This window comes from Chiloscyllium plagiosum, unplaced genomic scaffold, assembly GCF_037043375.1.
Source record: "Chiloscyllium plagiosum isolate Xiang-an unplaced genomic scaffold, Cpla_swu_hap1 HiC_scaffold_2, whole genome shotgun sequence".
NCBI lineage: Eukaryota > Metazoa > Chordata > Chondrichthyes > Orectolobiformes > Hemiscylliidae > Chiloscyllium > Chiloscyllium plagiosum.
In genome coordinates this window covers 149,493,084-149,512,365 of record NW_028270140.1, presented here as the reverse complement: position 1 = coordinate 149,512,365, position 19,282 = coordinate 149,493,084, and the positions used below count along the sequence as shown (strand labels likewise).

Below are 19,282 nucleotides of genomic sequence, written 5' to 3'. Positions count from 1 at the left end.
AATTACAAAGTTATGGTCAGGGTTGCCTGCTTAAGAATGTTTTGAGTAGTCCATAACAGAATTCAGATCTATAAGTAGCAACTTACCCTTTCATGCGTGGACATGAACAACTGCCCCTCAACCCAACTGAATGGCACCGGCTAAGAAGGAATTTCTTCAATCTTTGAATCAATATCAGAGATTGAGCAGAGTGGCACTTTTGGACTTGGGATTAAGATCGATGCCAACAGTGTGGGTTCAATTCCCACTCCAGCTGAAGACATCATGATAAGTCCAGCCTTCATCACACCTTGGCATCGTGATGACCCTCAGGTTAAATTCAAAAACAGTGATCTCTCTTGCCAGACTGTGGGTGGAGGAGTAAGTCACCACTCCAGGAGTGTTGTTAAGGAGGTATTTAACCAATCAATAAAACATCAGATTTTGCATGTGCAGGTATACATTTGGGGTAAAACAGTAGGAAAAGCAAACCAAAATATTGAAAATCTAGTGGTTCCCACTAAACTTGCCTCAAAGAGCAGTGAATGCGGCTTGGACTTCTAAACAAGCCATTGCTGCTAAAGCATTGGCTTAATCTTGATGGGAGATATCTCCAACACATTGCACTCAGAATTCAGGGGTTTTCTTATCCCATTCTGCTTGACTGTGTTTTACACTAAACTGAATGCCTGCGCTGTAACTGTAATATGTTTGTGTACTGTAATCAGGATAGGTTTTGGCACTGTAATTTGTTGACAGTGGTAGGTGTGACAGGGGTGATGTGTCTGAGTCTAGACCTATAGTTTATTCTCTTAGTCAATGGGATTTGAGAACTGAGAAATCAGGATGATGGTGCGATTTAATCTTTTTTTCTGGGCTGGGAGTGCATGTATGTGGATGTGGTGCCAATCGAGTTTTGGCTTAGTCCTGGGTACTTCAGAATGTTGTTGGAGCTGCACTCATCCAGGCAAGGAACCAGGTGAGTTTTTAACAACAATAGACATGAGCAGTCATGGTTGCTCTTAAATGACTTTATATTACAGAATGTAAATTCCATCAATAAAAATCTACCAGTGTTCGCCTGGGCCTTGAGATAATTTGCCCAGCAGCATTACCAATATGCCACCATCTCCCCCAATTCAGGAGCAACAGTGTGTACCATCTATAAAATGTACTGCAAAAGTTCCAAGACAACTCCTTCCAAACCCACCAAGGAGGGAATGGGCATCAGAACACAGGAACATCAGTCGCTGCATGTACCTCTCACACAAACACTGATGGAGTGCACTCCTTCAGCCTCAGTCGTGATGACACACAAACAGTGAGCATCTCCAGAGTGACTGGCATTCACAGAATTGTATCCTGACAAGGAGTTAATTGTATTGTGACAAGGGGGATGAGAAGCTTGGTTTGAAAAAAAAAAACAAATCTTAACAGGTTAAGATAGCTAGCACCATCAGGCAAGGCCTAAAGGTTGAACAGTCTACATCCAGGTTCTCTTCCATCTTTAGAGTTTGCTCCTGGCCAAACAATAAATGAAGTGGGTAGCTTATCCAACGGAAGCAATATGACACACCTGTGAACAATCCAAGGGTAACAGCTCCTGATACAGTCAGCTCCTGATGGCACCCTGTCTCCCACCAACCCCTGGACAACGACAGAGGTGAGGGTGGATATCCTATAATAGCTTAAGACAGGTTAGACGGAGCAGCAGGACTCAGTCTGTGGTTCCATTAAATTCCTGTGAACATGACCCTGAGGGTAATCTGGGGTGGAGTGAGGTGGGGTTGGGGACATGAATTCAAGATTACAGGTAAGCTACATGTCTTAACAAAAATGGAGTACAACAATCCATATAATGGAAGCTGCAGAACCAGATTCAATTATGTTAATGGCTACACTTTAGGGAAAAAAAGAATACTGAAGGAGAGGCAAAATATGGGAAAAAGGCAGGAAAGTGGAATTAAGGATGCAGATCAGCCATGACATCACTGAATGGTGAAGCAGATTCGATGGGTTGAATGGCCAACTCTTAAAGCTTTTGGTCTTGTGTTCAGGGTAGCAAACAGCCGCTACCGAACTTGATTCCAAATTTATTCTTGTTCATTCCGGTTGACAGCAACAATATTTGAAAAGAACTGGATGCAGACTGGCTCTATATAAATGTAAGTTCTTTAAGCTGTATTGCTTTCATATGAAAATGTTAGTGACTTGCATTTAAGCAACAGGGCTATTCATCCTCTCATCCATTATTAATCCTCACTGAAAGAAAATCCAAAAAGACAGGAACAGGTCATCTCAGACCCCCCTGCCCTCAGACAAGAATCCCCTGTTGCACCAGGTGACAGTTCCTTTTCGCTCTGCCAAGCTTTCTAATTGAAGCTATAATCGCACCATTAACTGATGCTCGCTGGGGACCATGTTTAGATGACATGGATGGCTTTGCTTTTCCATCATGTGACCTTTTATTCACTACTTCCAGAGCAGAGTTCAAACACAGATCATAGAGCACCAAAGGGAAACAGACCCTTTGGTCCAACTCGAACATGCCAACCAGATATCCTAACCTAATCTTGTTCCACCTGCCAGCACTCAGCCCATACCTCTCTATACCCTCCCTATTCGTATACCCATCCAGAAGCCTTTTAAATGCTGTAATTGTACCAGATTCCACCACTTCCTCTGGCAGCTCATTCCATACACGCACCACCCTCTGTGTGAGAAGATTGCCCCTTAGATCTCTTTTATATGTTTCCCCTCTCACCCAAAATCTATGCCCTCTAGTTCTGGACTCCCCACCCTAGGGAAAAGGTTTTGTCTACTTACCCTATCCATACCCCCCATGATTTTATAAACCTCTAAAAGGTCATGTCTCAGCCTATGACACTCCAGGGAAAACAGCCCCAGCCTGTTCAGCCTCTCCCTGTAGATTAAATCCTCCAACCCTGGCAACATCCTTATAAATCTTTTCTGAACCTGTTCAAGTTTCACAAAATCCTTTCGATAGAAAGGAGACCAGGATTACATGCAATATTCCAACACTGCCCTAACCAATGTCCTGTGCAGCTGCAGCATGACCTCCCAACTCCCCTACTCAATGCTCTGACCAATAAAGGAAAGCATACCAAAATGCCTTGTTCACTATCCTATCTACCTGTGACTCCACTTTCAAGGAACTATGAACCTGCACTCCAAGGTCTCTTTGTTCTACAACACTCCCCAGGAGCTTATCATTAAGTGTATAAGTCCTGCCCTGATTTGCTTTTCTAAAATGCAGCACCTCGCATTTATCTAAATTAAACTCCAGCTGCCACTCCTCAGTCCAATGGCCCATCTGATCAAAATCCCGTTGTACTCAGAGGTAACCTTCGTTGCTAGAAGCTTCTCTTTTGCCTCCTTGATACATGTTTGCTTGAACTCCGATCTGTGTCATTGTGTAGATGTGTCATGCAATTTCATCAGCCCTTTTAATTCAAAAGCAGTCAGGAGTCCACTTCACTTCACTTGTTGAAAAGGGCTCAATGAGGATCTTGAACGTCTCAATCCCACCTGAAATCTACATGCATTTGAAATTATCCATATAAAATATCAACCATTTTATTTGAACACTGATGGTAAAGTCAGTAAGTGTAGCTCTTACAATCCATTAAACAGCAATAATTCATTAAAACTGTACAATTTATTGTGCTTTTCATCAAAGTCCTTTAGATTTTATTAATTTATATCATATATGAAACTACTGTATTTAAGATCTCAGTTAAGTGTCATACAGCATTATAATTCAGTGAATTTCAGTATTAGCATTTACAAAATAAGATCAGAGAAAGCTTTGAATAAATAGTTTACAATCCATTAAATACAGTTCAAGTTATACAGAGAAAAATCAAACTTTGTGCATTTTATAATCAAAGTTATTGTACTCTTTTAAAAAAGCTTGTTTCAGTTTTTTTTCTCTAAAAGTAAAAATGCATTGCAATGTATTCAAGTGAAGCCTGAGATTTGAAGCTCAATTCACATAACATCACTGTGTGGTCAGTGGCTTTTCTGAAGCATTCAATAAGCCATTAGCCTGAACTGCAGCTGACCCATCTAATCCGCCATTGTCTACGTAACAGGTAGATGAGCATTGCTGGTCATTAAGCAAGAAAATTGTATTGGGTTCATATAGCATTCAAGAGGGTGGACAGCTTGCTAAATGTTCACTGCTTGCTTCATTCTGTTTGGAAACAGGGAAGATGCACAACAAAAAATCCCGAGCACTCAATCTGGCCACAACATACTTGAACCATATCTCTAGAAATTGAGATATCTTTTATTTCATTATCTGGCAGCACTTATTGCTTGCTGCAACATTATTAAGAGTCTAAACAATGACCATGAAACTGTTGCTGATTGTCAGAAAGACCCATCTTGTTCACTAATGTTCTTTAGGGAAAGAGAAACTACTGTCATTACCTGGAAGGCCTACATGTGACTGCAGACCCACAGAAATAAGGTTGACTTATTTGCCCTCTGGGCAATTAGGGATGGCCAATAAATGCTGGCCTAGTCACCAGTGCCTACATCCTTTAAATAAGAATAAATATAAAAATATTTTTCAAAAGCCCTTGCTACTATGAAGGTCTTTCAATGGGAATTAGAAAATTTGCAATTGACTGTAGTCAGGGAGAATAACTATGCTTGGTAGATAATTCCTGGGTGACATTGGCAAGTGTTCCATCCAAGTTGCAACAGAAAGCAGTATACATCCCAGTGGATAGCCAACTCAGAAAAGGGACAGAATTGATTCATTCACACACATCCAAATCCTCTGGTACTTTTTTCAATAAGGTCGGTTAAGTGTGTTTGTTACAAACCATTCTCGTCTGTTGTTAACATACAGTTTCTTTTAGTGACATTTGGAATGAGCATTTAGTCAATTAGACTCTGACTGGAGTATTATCGAATTTGCGATCGAGAACTCTGTGTGTAACTTCAAGTCTTTTACTCTGTAGCAAGCAATTATAGCAAAGCCGACATGTTTTTGATCTCTCCAAGTTGGAATAAGTTAAGGTGACATACCTTTTCATTGCAGGAGGGTACGAGAGTGATGGAAAAGGATACAGCACAGGCTTACTGGGTTCATACCAGCAGTGAGAAGCCATTAAGCAGCAAACCTTGGAAAGCTGGTACCTTTCACAGTGGGAGAGAGGTGGTGGTCAATGGAAGGTTTTACAGCTTACCAAAATATTGTTAAGAGGCTCAAGAGTGGGAACAGTTCCATTGCTGGCAAACTAGTGGTACCACTTGAGGATTATCACCAAAAGTTAACAGAATGGGGTAACCAGAATATAGAATGTTTTTTCTCTCTTAAACCAGAAGACTCACCCTTGGGGGAATCAAGTCAATCAACAACATGATAGACTGGAGGTACATCTTCCATTTCAGTTATAATATCTCTACTGGTCAATACAGAGAGACTTAAAAAGATAACATCATCAGAATTAATGGTTCAAAGGAGGACTGTTTTGGAGAATTATTTTTCAGAAAACTCAACTTCTATGCAAAGAAAACAGGTGATAGCTTACCAAGAAGATCACAAGCGAGGTCTTCCTGCTTCCCTCGTCCCGCTATGGAGAGGAACTCGGGAAAAGCTTTCAAATAAAACCTTCCAACACCAATAATAAGAGCGTATTTGAGTAAATTCAATTAGCCAGCACACACAGAAACTAAACTACTAATGAGGCCAAGACAAAGAAGTTTGAGAAAGAAGTTCAAAATGTTGGTTAAACGTTTGGAAATAGAGTGAACTATACTTTGACTTTAGTTTGAAATACAAGCTTGAGTTGTTCCCAAAACACAGATAAACTGTAGTATGGCAGATATTCAACTTGAACTGAGTTTGGAAAATGTTTAACAGGGAATAACAACAAAAAGATACAAGATACATTCTTCTGCTCTCAAGAGGATTTAAAAAAAATTTGAAGGTTTTAAGACAATTGGAATGTGAGTGAAAATCGGAGAAAGCACAATCAATTTTAATAAGGTCAGTTTGAAAGTCAGGAAATTTCAGTTTCTTAAAAACAAAATAAAACCATAACATGAGATTACCTGGTGCCTTGGGCTACTCCTCTTCCTCAGGCAACTTTCTTTTAATTTCACCACACACCTTCCATATTACTAGGTGTGGGGTTTTGGAATTTAGCGATATCCAATTGAGATTAAAGACTTTGCCTTTTAGAGATTTGGCCTTGACCAGTCAGACCACGTTACTTTCTGAAACAAAGTGCTCAAGATTGGGAGAATCCTCAACTGACTCCGATCACTTGCATTTCTAATTTAAAAAGAACTGTATAAGACAACCAAGCCTGGACATAATTGTGTCTCAAGTTGTGACTGATAAAGAATTTGGTAGAAATTGTGATTTCAAACACTCAAAACATTTTAACACGTGCAGCCAAAAGCAAAGATGAATACACAGACTAGTAGTTTCTTGGGAAGCATCAAATCCTTAAGAAACTAAATATGAACGGGAGCTGGTCAGTTTCAATTTGGAATATTTTGAGACATGTAATATCTAACAGAATTTAGATTAGATTAGATTACTTACAGTGTGGAAACAGGCCCTTCGGCCCAACAAGTCCACACTGCCCCGCCGAAGCGCAACCCACCCATACCCCTACATTTACCCCTTACCTAACACTATGGGCAATTTAACATGGCCAATTCACCTTACCTGCACATCTTTGGACTGTGGGAGGAAACCGGAGCACCCGGAGGAAACCCACGTAGACACGGGGAGAACGTGCAAACTCCACACAATTAGTCGCCTGAGGCGGGAATTGAACCCGGGTCTCTGGCGCTGTGAGGCAGCAGTGCTAACCACTGTGCCACCGTGCCGCCCAACCTAGTAAGTTATCTTTGAAAACCTGAGATACCTAATTGTAGAACATGAACACATGAAAACTTTTAATGCCTGGAATCAGAGAGGAATGATTGATTTTGGTTAACAATGTTCTGAAGATGATAGAAACAGTGAATGTGGTTTGTTTCATCATTATTAGGAATGTTAAGAAATAACGAGAAATATTGGATGCTGGTTACAGTTTAAGGAAAAAAGAGCGATAGAATCTGTTGAGGCTATGTTGGGGAGGATGGGCAAATACTGGCAGTGAGTGCAAAGAGATGTCACTAAACATCAGCAACGTCTGATAATGTGCACAGTATAATCCAGGAAGACCCATTAAAATCTGTATGTCATACCAACCTCAACTGAAGGGACCACAGGAGCAGACACATTCCGTGAAATGGCGGGGAGGGAAAAGAGTAATGTTGTCTGGTCATTACAGATCAATTTACAAAGTGGGTGGAAGAATCCAAACTTTTGTGTTGTCTGGTGGTAAAGTTTGTTCAGAAATCCGTTTATCTATATTGATGATAAAGGCATGTCTTACTAAAATTAACTAACTTCTAAAATAGAATTTTGGCAGAGTCAGAAAAGCTCTGTGGACCTTTTAAAATGGCAGGTGGGACGTGGGTATGGAAGTCCCTCTCCAATTTCCAAAAGATTCAATTTTTACCAGTACAGGAAAGTGAGATTCACACGAACAGGAAACCCAAACTTAGTGGACACATTTCAGCCAAGTGTTGAGCTCAAACAAATCCTAATTTGGCTGCTGCTGGGTCAGAGTCACAGCATGGTTGACAAATTGATGTAAATCAAAAAGTTTTAAGGGAACTTAACATTTGCATATCTATTGCAGCATGAAGATTTTTAAAAATACCCTGATACTTAATCTTTAAAAAAATTAAGCAACCAGCTATAGCTTTGAGAGTTATAAAAGCCCTCTGCCAGACTGTTTTGATCAACAGACAGATTAGAAACAAGCACCAAATCTGTTCATGCTCTTTACTGATTTTGCCCCACAAGGGGTTTGAGCCACAGGGAGAGACATTTTATGCTGAGGGGTGACCGCAGAGGTTTAGAAGATCATGAGAGGCATGGATAGGCAAGGTTTTTTTTCCCAAGGATACGGGAGTCCAAAACTAGGGGAGGTTAGTTTAAGATGAGAGGAGAAAGTTTTAAAAGAGACCTAAGGGGCAACCTTTTCACACAGAGGGTAGTGCGTGTATGGAATGAGCTGCCAGAGGATGTGGTGGAGGCTGGTACAATTACTACATTTAAAAGGCATTTGGATGAGTATATGAATAGGAAGGGTTTACAGGTATACGGGCCAAATGCTGGCAAATAGGACTAGATTGGCATGGATGAGTTGAACAAAATAGTGCGTTTCCCTGTTGTACAACTCTTATGAATATCATTGTGTCTGTGTGTATGCTTGGCTGAGCTTCAAAAGTGAGTGGGGGAGGGGATGAAGGTGATAGGTCAGGGAGGAGAGGGTGGAGTGGATAGGTGGAAAAGGAGATAGGCAGGTAGGACAAGTCATGGGGACAGTGCTGAGCTGGAAATTTGGAACGAGGTGAGGTGGGGAACCTTCAACATATTGTCTAGCTATCACCATTGTTAACAGCTAACCCGAGAATGCAACTTTTAAAAAAAAAGGTTTTGTGATTTACACATGAAAGAAGTGAAACTATCACTGTATTCTAACAGATGAAAGGCTTAAAAGACAATCAATTTGTCAATGTATAATTTCAGTTACATCACACTACAAATTTTTGCTATAAATTCTGTGTTACGATCGAGCCTTCCACTATCACCCAATGAATGAGCTTCCAATTAAACCTGTTGGACTATAACCTGGTGTTGTGAGATTTTTAACTTAATCCAATGATAGCCTTTTGGATACTTTGGTTGAGGGGGTGGGGGGGGAAATGACTTTTCTGGAAATATCTCTGTACTCTTGAAGAACCAAGTAATACGATTATCACTCAAGAGTTAATACTGAAACAACTAATATTGCAACTGGGATGTAACACTAAATATAGGGAAAAGACAACTGGTCCAGCTGAAACCCATGCCCAAAGTCTGCATATGGGGAAGCAGGGGTGGACAAGGATTATCTGTACAATATGTGATAGCACTAAAAGCTGTCCCAAGTGCAATAAACAAACAATCAGAGCACAAGAAGTCATCAGGTCGCAGCTTCCATTATGACTGTTACCATAATCACTGTGGGACATTCTATTTCCTTGACAACTACCTGTGCAGCTCTGCTTCCAGAGAAACTTCCCCTTATAAAGAAACCCAACTTGCCGAACCTAACAGTAACTTTTGAACAGAATAGCAAGACTCGCAGTAAATGGGCTTACAAATATAATTTTCAAAGGGATATGCTTTCAAAATTCAGAAACTGAGCAGAAGGCAGTGATTCTGCTGGGTTGCTGAATATCTTGAATGTGACCATGCTAATGGCATGTTCCACAACTTGCTTTCAGTATTTAACATTTCCTCACTGCCAAAATTCATTTATTCATCTCTCAAAAGCTAGAAAACAGTTGCGATTACCTGAATATAAAGATTTAAAAGGGATCTGAGGGGCAACTTTTTCACACAGAGGGTGTGCATGTATAGAATGAGCAGTCAAAGGAAGCAGAGGAGGCTGGTACAATGAAAACACTTAAAAGGCAACAGAATGGGAATATGAATAGGAAGGATTTAGTGTTGGCAAGTGGGACTAGATTAGTTTAGGATATCTGGTCGGCATGGACAAGTTGGGCCAAAGGGTCTGTTTCCATGCTGTTTGACTATGACTGTAAATAGCTGCAGATACTGGAAATCTGAAACAAAAGCAGAGATTTAAAATTTTGAATCCAATTATCCAATCATCAGAACTGAAAAGTGATATTTATGTTGATGATGGGACTTGGGAGGGATGTTGTGGTGGTGATGATGGTTGAGCAAATAAAAGGGGAGTGAATAAAGAGGCAGTACCTGGATCTGTTCTGTATTGGTTGTCCCCAACACAAAAAGCCCATTTTCATCTGTTCACATTTCCCATCACCATCCAGTCAGTATTTATCTTCATCCCAGCTTACCATGAGCAATCCTGTTTACCTCTCCTCTTCTTTCCCCCTCTCTCCAGGCACCACCTCAAATATTCAACTCTCTCCTCTGTACCACCACAATCTCCAACACTCCCCTCATTAGCACAAGTACTATTTTCCAGCTGCTGAACGGTCGCTTAATTCAAAACATTAACTTTGCGTTTTTTTCTCTCTACAGATGCTGCCAGACCTGCTGAGTTTCTTCAGTACTTCATTTCTGTTTCAGACCTCCAGCATTGGCTGTTGGTTGATTTATAATATGATTATACATTCTTGCACAGTATTTGCCCCATATCCCTAAGTCACTCAACAGCAGTGACAAGTGCGACCCCCTCAGACTGTTAGTTTATGTTTCATGGTTACCCCATAGCCAGTCACAGCACTGGGGAAAGGTGAACAGCAACAGTAATATGGAGCCCTAAGTGTGGCAATGGAAGAATGGGTCATAGGGTCATAGAGATGTACAGCACGGAAACAGATCCTTCAGTCCAACTCGTCTATGCCAACCAGATATCCCAACCTAATCTAGTCCCACTCACCAGCATCCGGCCCATATCCCTCCAAACCCTTACAGATATACCCAACTCGATGCCTTTTAAATGTTGCAATTGTACTAGCCTCCTCCACTTCCTCTGAACCAAATTCAGTTAAAGGGTTGGTAGCAACAAAAAGATAACACTTGTGAAAAAGGTAGCGTCACACCAAGCTGACACTCTTCAAAACCATATGGAGTGCTTGGTTCACAAAGTTCTCCCAATATGGGACTTCCTTGCCTGATATCTGGATTTGTTGTGGATTAATTGGCAAGAGATTGACTGCTACGATCAATGGGAGGATGGTGTTCTTTGAACTTTTAACTTCCTTAGTGTATTGGCTTGGTCTGTTTCTCATGTGGCGTGAGGAAGAAAAACAGAGAATAAAAAGGTGGGTGCCAATCAAACTCCCATTGCTAAACCACACAATATTATGCCAGAATATCATTGCCTGTAATCAGCAAGTAAACGTAGGTGCTGAGTTGGAAACGTATTAAGTTACTTTGGGAGAATGTGTGCCAGGTTTTTGATTTAAAGGGGAGGGGTGGGAGGAAAGATACTAGATTCACTTTCCTCCCAAGGTGATCAGATTGAGACGTAACCAACAATTCTGAAGAAAACAGGTCAGAAAATTCTCCTGCCAACTGGCATATTTGCTTCAAATGCAGCCAAATATTTGAGAAGAGAGTTAGGTAATAGTTAGAAACTAAAATCCTCTAATAGATGAGGACTTCTGGATGTACTGACCATATTGCACAAAAAATACAGGTCATTTTCTAGTAATACCCTGTAACAAAGTCTTTAATTTTCACTGTCACTACAGCCATTGGTCTCCCACTGAAATTATTTTATCCTGCAGATGCTGGATTCCTGCAGCGATTTCCATTACAGCCAAAATTGATCATTGCTTTGCTGTATTACAAAATCAATTTCTGCTAGATTCTTGGGTTTTTCTGAGGCCAAAGCCCATATTCTGTCAAGCACTTTACTCATTTGATGGGAGCCTGCCAAGGTGGTAATTTTTACATGCTTTATCGACCACATTGCTGGTTGTGCCTCCTTGCTGGCTTTGTTGCAAACAGGGGCAGTGATTTTCAACCAAAGAGGAAAAAACATGAGACATCCATTGATCCACAGGGATCACAATACCAAACAGTGTTAGACGGCAATGCAAAGAGAATTTCAAATGGTGTTTCTGAATACCACTTCAGACCAGTTGGGATGGGTCCCGAGAAAGAAAAAAACCTCCTGCAGTGTTGTTTGTGGCTGTGATCTGTGAAAAATACCAACGTCACACAGTAGCCAATAAGACCGCCAGTATCCATGCAGACTGGGAAGATGGAATCAAAACCCCTGAGACTTTGTGCTGGCTCCGACGTGGATGTGGATCTCGGAGTCAGACCCTGAGGACTCATTTTCTGGTAAGTGTAAACTTTAATGTGATGGAAGGGCAGACTGGGGAGGACCAACAAACAGAGCATGAGGCCATATTTTAAGGGTGAACCTTCTAAAAACAACAAATACAAATGTGAGGGCGTGAATAACATAGATGTTGGTGAAGAAACAACAGAGATGGTTTATCGAACTGGCATACAACCATGAGGGAGGTTGTAATCCAATACCCCCATGATGGGTTATTTCATTTGCAATGTGAGTCACTCTTCATCACAATCTTGTGAAAAAACATCAGATTAAGAATATTAGAACTCTGTGTGCTTCGTGCAGAAAAAGCGGTGAAGACCACACAAAGCATGTCATTACACCAAATGTGATGGCAAAAGTTCAGTTGTACAGAATGCCCTACAGATGCTCTGGTACTTAAGTTTACATACAAGATTGGCCTTGGTGACATGAATGTCACAGACACTCCCAAATACATAGCCAGGAGCGCTTAGAGCCAGCCAAAACCGAATCTAAACTTGGGAGAAGAGGTTACGTGTGGATGAAGGAGATCATCCAACTACTCTAGTTAGAGCGACAATTTGTGGGATGGAAATTTATCAATAAGATCTCAGGCATCCTTACTAGTAAAACACAGATAAAAGCAGGCTGGTACAGAAACCCCACATGACAGCCCAAACACAACAGTTGACAAAACTTGGAATGTTATTTTAGAAATGGATCTATATGAGGTTACCATGACCCAGGAAGGGTAGGCCCAAGCTCAGGACAGTCCACCAGCCAGTATCTTCAAGTGTCAGGACAGAATAAAGGCCAAACTTCTCAGGCTGAGGAACTGCTGAGTAAAAGAGGTGACCCTGAGGTCAGAGTGCTGGGACTAGGGTTTGTAGACTGCATCTCTAATCTGTTATTTATTGGATTTGAACAGAATGGTTAAAGAATCATGATTTAAAAAGATTGAAGAGTGGAGGGAAGGAAGTCAAGAAATGATGATGGACTAAGAAATTAGCAAAATTCAGAGAAACTCAAACACTCTATATAAAAAAAAAGACTCCAGTTAACCCGTCAAAGTATGGGGACTCTGGCGATTTCTTTGTCACTCTCTCAAAATAGGAGCTTGAAACCAATCTTTACACTGAAGTTGTCAGTGCCAAATAATAAGGCAAATATCAATTGATTTTTAAAATATTCAAGGCAGAGAGTGAGGAGGGTGAATTAGAGCACTCCTTAAATGAGGAAGAAGTCAACATGAAATTGGAGGATTCCAAGACATTCATTTGGAAGATGCTACACGCTTGCCTTGTCTTTACTCATGCTTGAGATCATGCATAATTCCAGACTCTGAAAAAGATAAACGATCTTGATCCCTAAATCTGAAGATCAGGAATGTCTTAAAAATATTGACAATTTGAGGCCCATTCTAATAGGCCCCATTTTGCTTTGTTTATTTACTAAAATCATGAAGAAGCCTCGTGCTGTCATTCAAATACAGCCTTGACAGAAAGAGTTTCTGGCAGTGGCTCTAGTTTCAAATGAGAACATAGCAATCCTAGACATCATCATCCAGGGAGTACAAAGAAATAGGAGGAACCTCACAATTGTCTTTATCGATTTGGCAAAGGCATCTGACAAAATAGTTCATCAATGTTTAAAATGGATGAATCTATCGAAACCATTTATAACAGTTAGCCAATGATCTTTATACTAATAATTCAACTGGAATCACTCGAAAACTAATCTGATTAAAATTAAGAGAATAAAACAAGACACTCACTCTCCTGTATTGTTCTAGCTTTGAACGTGCTATTACGTATCCTGGAAGAAGCTAGGTCAGGAGCGACTTTGCTATTACATGAGGAAAGAATAAATTGCTCTGCCCTAATTTTTTCAGGTGGCATTGCCCTGCTAAGCAATTCACATACAATGATGTGTAAAAACTTTGAAATTATCTAAGATTTCTGAGAGCACACTGGGTTAACTATCAACATCTATTTTGTTCACAAAGGTAAGACTTTTCCACATAACTTTGAAGGTGGCTGGAATTTGAACCATGAGAAAATCAAGTTTATCCCCTTGGACAGTTTGGAGAAATTTCTTAGCGCATGTATTTATCTGTGGAAGGGTGTTGCAGAAAGTGATTTGGAAAGGTTGAAAACTGGGTCACCAATTTAGAATTGGTTGCGCTCTGCCCAAATTAAAGAAACCGAGCTTCAGAGAACGTGTTGTCCCCAAATTATATGACCACCTTATTCTCACAGAAGCTTCTCAGAATATCTTACATAATCTTGACTTAGTTATCTTACTACTAAGTAATTTCTCCACCTTCCACCTTAGATAACAGATGGTGGTTTATATGCCTGCAGTAGGGTTAGAGGATTTGGTTTCCTGAAGCTAGAAGTACAAATCCCAATTGCTATTAAATGGAAGAGGGAATCACTTGAGGCTTCTTGAGATCTGGTAACAAGGGCTTCTTTCCAGTGTTTGAAAAAGATAACTTGCACATCATTTTGAGTTTAAGGGAGCTCAAGATCCTGAAAAACGTTGAGATCCTTACCCTTAAACAGAACACCAGTCCCCCAAGAGTGATCGCCAAACTCCTAGATCAACCTGATCAGTTAACATATGATTGATCGGATCATAAATTACGGTAGTGGAGACATTGAACCATAGAATAGAATCATAGAATCCTTAGTGTGGAAACAGGCTTACTGAGTCCACACCTACTCTCCAAACAGCATCCCACTCAGACCCACCCCACTACCATATAACCCTGCATTTCCCATGGCTCTTCCACTTAGATAGCACATCGCTGGACACTATGGGCAATTTAGCATGGTCAATCCACCTAACCTGCACATCTCTGGACACTGGGAGACAACTAAATGAATTGAATTAAAAAGCTAAGGGACAGGGATAAATTATTTTAAAAATGATCCAGTCTCAAGCTCTTAGATGCGACCAGCACACAAAATCAAATCATTGAGACTGATCAATGGATTGATGTTAAACTGTAATTTGTACCCAAGATAGATTACATTATCCCAAGGCAGCCTACATGCCCGGGAAGAGTGCAGGAGATGAGACACCAAGTTAGAAACATGAGCACACATTTCAGGTCTTTGCCCATTTGTCAAGTATGCATGGATTAAGAGGCACAATAAATTGTTGCCAAATTACAACACAGTATATAGGGGAATACAGTTGGACAACTTAAGGACAACAAAGGCCACCTCTGCAAACTGGATTTTATTTTAATGAAGAAACAACAGATTGCAGTGGTCAATATGATAGTGACTTTTGAGAATGACAGTAAATATTTGGAGTCAAGAGTATGGTGTTGGAAAAGTACAGCAGGTCAGGCAAGATCTGAGGAGCAGGAAAATCTATGTTTGACCCTCTTTCCTGATGAAGGGCTTTTGCTCCTCAGATGCTGCCTGACCTGCTGTGCTTTTCCAGCATCACACTCTCGACTCTAATCTCCAGCATCTGCAGTCCTCATTTGTGCCTAATAAATATTTGGAAACAGCATGAACAGAATATGTGTTGAAATACTGCAACTTAAAATTGAGAAATCAAGGAACTTACAGGAGGAGTGTAATCCTCATGTTTTGTTTTCATAAGTAGAATACCAATGAATCCCTACAGTGTTGAAACAAGCCATTTGGCCTAACAAGTCCACACCAACCCTCCAAAGAGTATCCCCCACCCAGATCCTATCCCTATAACTCTATCATAAGAGCGAGAGGAAAATGGCTTGAACAGAACAACAGTTTTCTGGAATTTGTAGGGATTAAATAGTTCAAGTCGTCTGCACAAGATCTCTTGCTTGATCATAGACATGATGCTGGAGATTCCTCAGATCTTCAACGACAGGCGAGATAGTAAATCTTCATTTTCATTGATAAATCTTTAGCAGAGAGCTTTAACTTGTAAAAGTAGAGAACCTATATATAAATAATGGGTAGTTATGGTGGAATTATATTTTGTATAAACATAGAACATAGTTGTTAAGCATTTAATTGGTGAAGGGTTTTATTTTGCAACATATCAAATATCTTTATGGTATTTTAATCAAACTGGCTTCCATCCAGTCTTTGTTTCCGACTGATGGGTTATCCTTTTGCTTGGTGAGGTAGTTCCCCTAGCCCCTGGTATGTCCGTAATCCTGTTCTTTTGAGCATCAGTGGTTTTCCCACTGGCGATACTTTATGTTGATGGGCAATGACAAAATCTGGACCAGATAGTTATCGGAGAATCCTTCAAATAGTTAGGAGTTAAGGAGCTTAATTTGTTGTTAATTATATGGAACAGAATTGAGTGAACACCCAGATTATGCACACCTGAATTACTTACTAGGTAAAGGCACTGGCTCCTATACTCCTGAGGCAAGGAGGCAGGAATTCCAGGGATTATATACTAACTTAGCTGTAGGAGCTACTGTAGGGACACAACAATTGTTCTCTTACTCTAAAGCTTGGGGCGAGGAGGAGTTAACAGTTGGTATCTCTTTACAAAGGAAGAGTGAATACTTGGGTGAGAGTTACTGAAACAACAACCATAGTCTGTATCTGGTTGAGAAAAAAAAGCACTTCCGGGGTGAAATGTGAAGCTTACTCTGGGTATTTGAGGAAGGAATTTGAACCTCAGCATGTTCTCATGTGGTCGTCACAGATTTGATTATTAAGTTTATCAGCTGTTTGGTTCGGCTCAATATGTGTCTCATAAATAGTCTTGTCACCTTAAAGAAAAAATATATTTGGGAAGAAGTCAGCCCAAGGCTTCCCATAACAGTCACACCACCTTATTTAGGTACAATTTCAAACTCTTAAACACACTGGAATGCTTCTCTCCTTTTCTAAATGTGCATGCAGCAGCATTGAACAAATTATCCAAGATCCAGACCCCCTCTGATCCCTCCACGAGTAAGTTGGTGTCATTTTGCCTAACATTAACCTCAACAGCACAGCTGGGATTAAGAAATTTGCAGTGTGGACACCTGTTCGTCACTATGCCACCTCAATGTACCACATCAATACATTGGAGACAACATCGTCACTTGCTCCTCAACAATAAGAGATCTAAATGGACTGTAAAAACATAAGATAAATGTCAAAAGAAAATTGTGCAAATCTTTTGTCACAATGTACAAAGCGGGTGACGTCTGCTCAAAACAATTTTAACAGTAGCGTTGATGTTGCATGACAGACAATGACTGACTTTGATTAATCAATACATTAGAACTTCAAAAGAATTTTTCCATCTCAAATAAATATCTGAAAAATTTCTTTTTCTGATCAGATGAACTTTAGCCAACATTTAAACCATAAGGAGTGTATGGCACAGGAACAGAAGGTCATCAAGTATTGCAAACCCTTCAGAAGCGCTCCTCTGCCAACCCTCACCACCCCTGCAGTGCCTTCCTTCAGTTTAGGATAGTTTTATAATTTCAATACAAATTTGTGGAAGACCATACTACAGTGGAACAACAATAGAAGCTCAGCGCTTCCTTTTAGCAGCTCATTATCAAAATGCATTTAAAAAGGTCAGTACAAAAATTTCTACTTGGAGTTGCAGCTTCTCTCAGAACTACCTCTAAGGAAAGCTTATCCAAATTTCCATTCTAAACTAAAAATAAACAATGCCAAAATAAACATCCCGCTGCTGGCATCCAGCATCAGTTGCAACCTTATTGAGCTAGTTCATACATGCCAGAACCAGGCAGTTCACTCAGCAGTCATCAGATGCTTGGTTTGTCACTGTAGAAGGGTGTCACATGGAATATGTAGCAGTGTGTGCAGACCCGGACTGGTTTCATCTGGCCGTATCGAGGTAAGGGAGCCGAATGAGAAGAGCAACGTGAGCAGAAGATCTGTTAAATGAAAAGGCATTTAAACTTCATGTAGGGAAAGGAAATTGGTTAACAGTCAAGTTTTGGAGACTCCCATAACAATTTTGACTTGAAACAGACATATATGAATGGCTCACATAGAATTTACAGTACAGAATCAAGCAGTTCATTCTAAGTGATCTATAGCAATTTGTGAGCAGAAAGCAGGAACAATGTATAGATTTGGATGATTAGCCATTTACCAATATTGATATTCCATGAGTCATCCATACTCCACATTCTTGTAGTCTCTGCTAAAATATTAACTATTTCTCTTTGATTAGCTCATAACTGTCAAAATAATTTGGCCCATGATAGATCAGATTAACTTTCTCAAAGTTGAAATTAAACTTAAACATTTGTAGTTATCTGTTATATCATCCTTTTGCAATCTCCTAATCCAAAAAGATACAATTCTATAAACCTTATGATGAACGCACTGCAATTTCTTGATCTGTTCCCTTTAGCATGCTGGTGTGGAAACTAGCAGCTCCTATCGATTTGCCTAGTTTACCAGATTATTTTCTGTATTGTCATTTGATTTTAATGTTTGAAGTTGACTAAATTCATCATGCCATATTTTAAATGTTCATACTGATGAGAGTAGTTAGACTCCCTACTTCTATAATATCTAAACTACACAATCTCTTCACTCTTTGATTTATAACTAATAATTTTAATGCAGATGTCAGTTGTGAGGCTGTATTTATGGCCAAATTCGATTACTTTGAGGACATCAAGAACCAACCAGTGAGAGACTGGAGTCAAGTAGAGACTAGACAGGGCAGCATTGCTGAAAACTTTGCTTCAAGGGCACCAGTTGAGCTTTTACAACAATTGGGGACCGCTAATGGTCTAATGTCTGGTGATTAGCCCAGAATTTACCAGATTGATTGAATTCAATTTTGCACCGTATATTACAATTAAAATTTAACTCAAGATCTCTGAGTTGCAAGTCAAGTATCATAGTCTATAGTACTCTTGTGCTTTGTAATTTGTTGACACAAAGGTAGATAGGGAAATTAGTTGAAGAGGACAGAAGAGAGTTACAAATTATATTTGACAGATTATGAGAATAGACAAAGATGTGGTAAGCAGAATATAACGTGCAAAAACGGAAAATGTCTATTTGGGCAGGAGGAATATAAAGGGAGTATACTGTCGAAGTGGTCAGAGATTGCAGAGCTTTGAAATGCACAGATATCTTGGAGTCCTCATGCACGAGTTACAAAAGGATTGTATGTAGGTACAACAAGTAATTAGGAAAACTAGCAAAGTATTTTCATTTATCTAGAGGGGATTCAAATACAAAGAGTAAGATTATGCTGCAGCTACAGAGTGCTGGTGAGACTGCATGTGGAGTGCTGTGCAGTGCAGTCACTTTATTTACAGAGGGATATAAATCCATTTGAGGCAGTTCAGTTCAGGTTTATTGGATTAATACCTGGAATGAGAGGGTTGCCTCTGAGAAAAGACTGAAAGGCTGGTCTTGTAC

General features: G+C 40.0%; 1 protein-coding gene across 2 annotated transcripts in view; it reads right to left on the bottom strand.

Moving 5' to 3' along the window:
• Window positions 1-3,566: 3,566 nt before the first annotated feature.
• The window catches only part of zfyve28 (zinc finger, FYVE domain containing 28), a 225,231-nt gene continuing 209,515 nt past the window's right edge, over window positions 3,567-19,282 (bottom strand). For both annotated transcript variants that reach the window (XM_043704078.2, XM_087974545.1), the window contains one exon: window positions 3,567-17,769. In XM_043704078.2, the coding sequence (XP_043560013.2) occupies window positions 17,638-17,769 (132 nt within the window). In that variant the 3' untranslated portion in view covers window positions 3,567-17,637. The remainder of the gene's footprint in view (window positions 17,770-19,282) is intronic.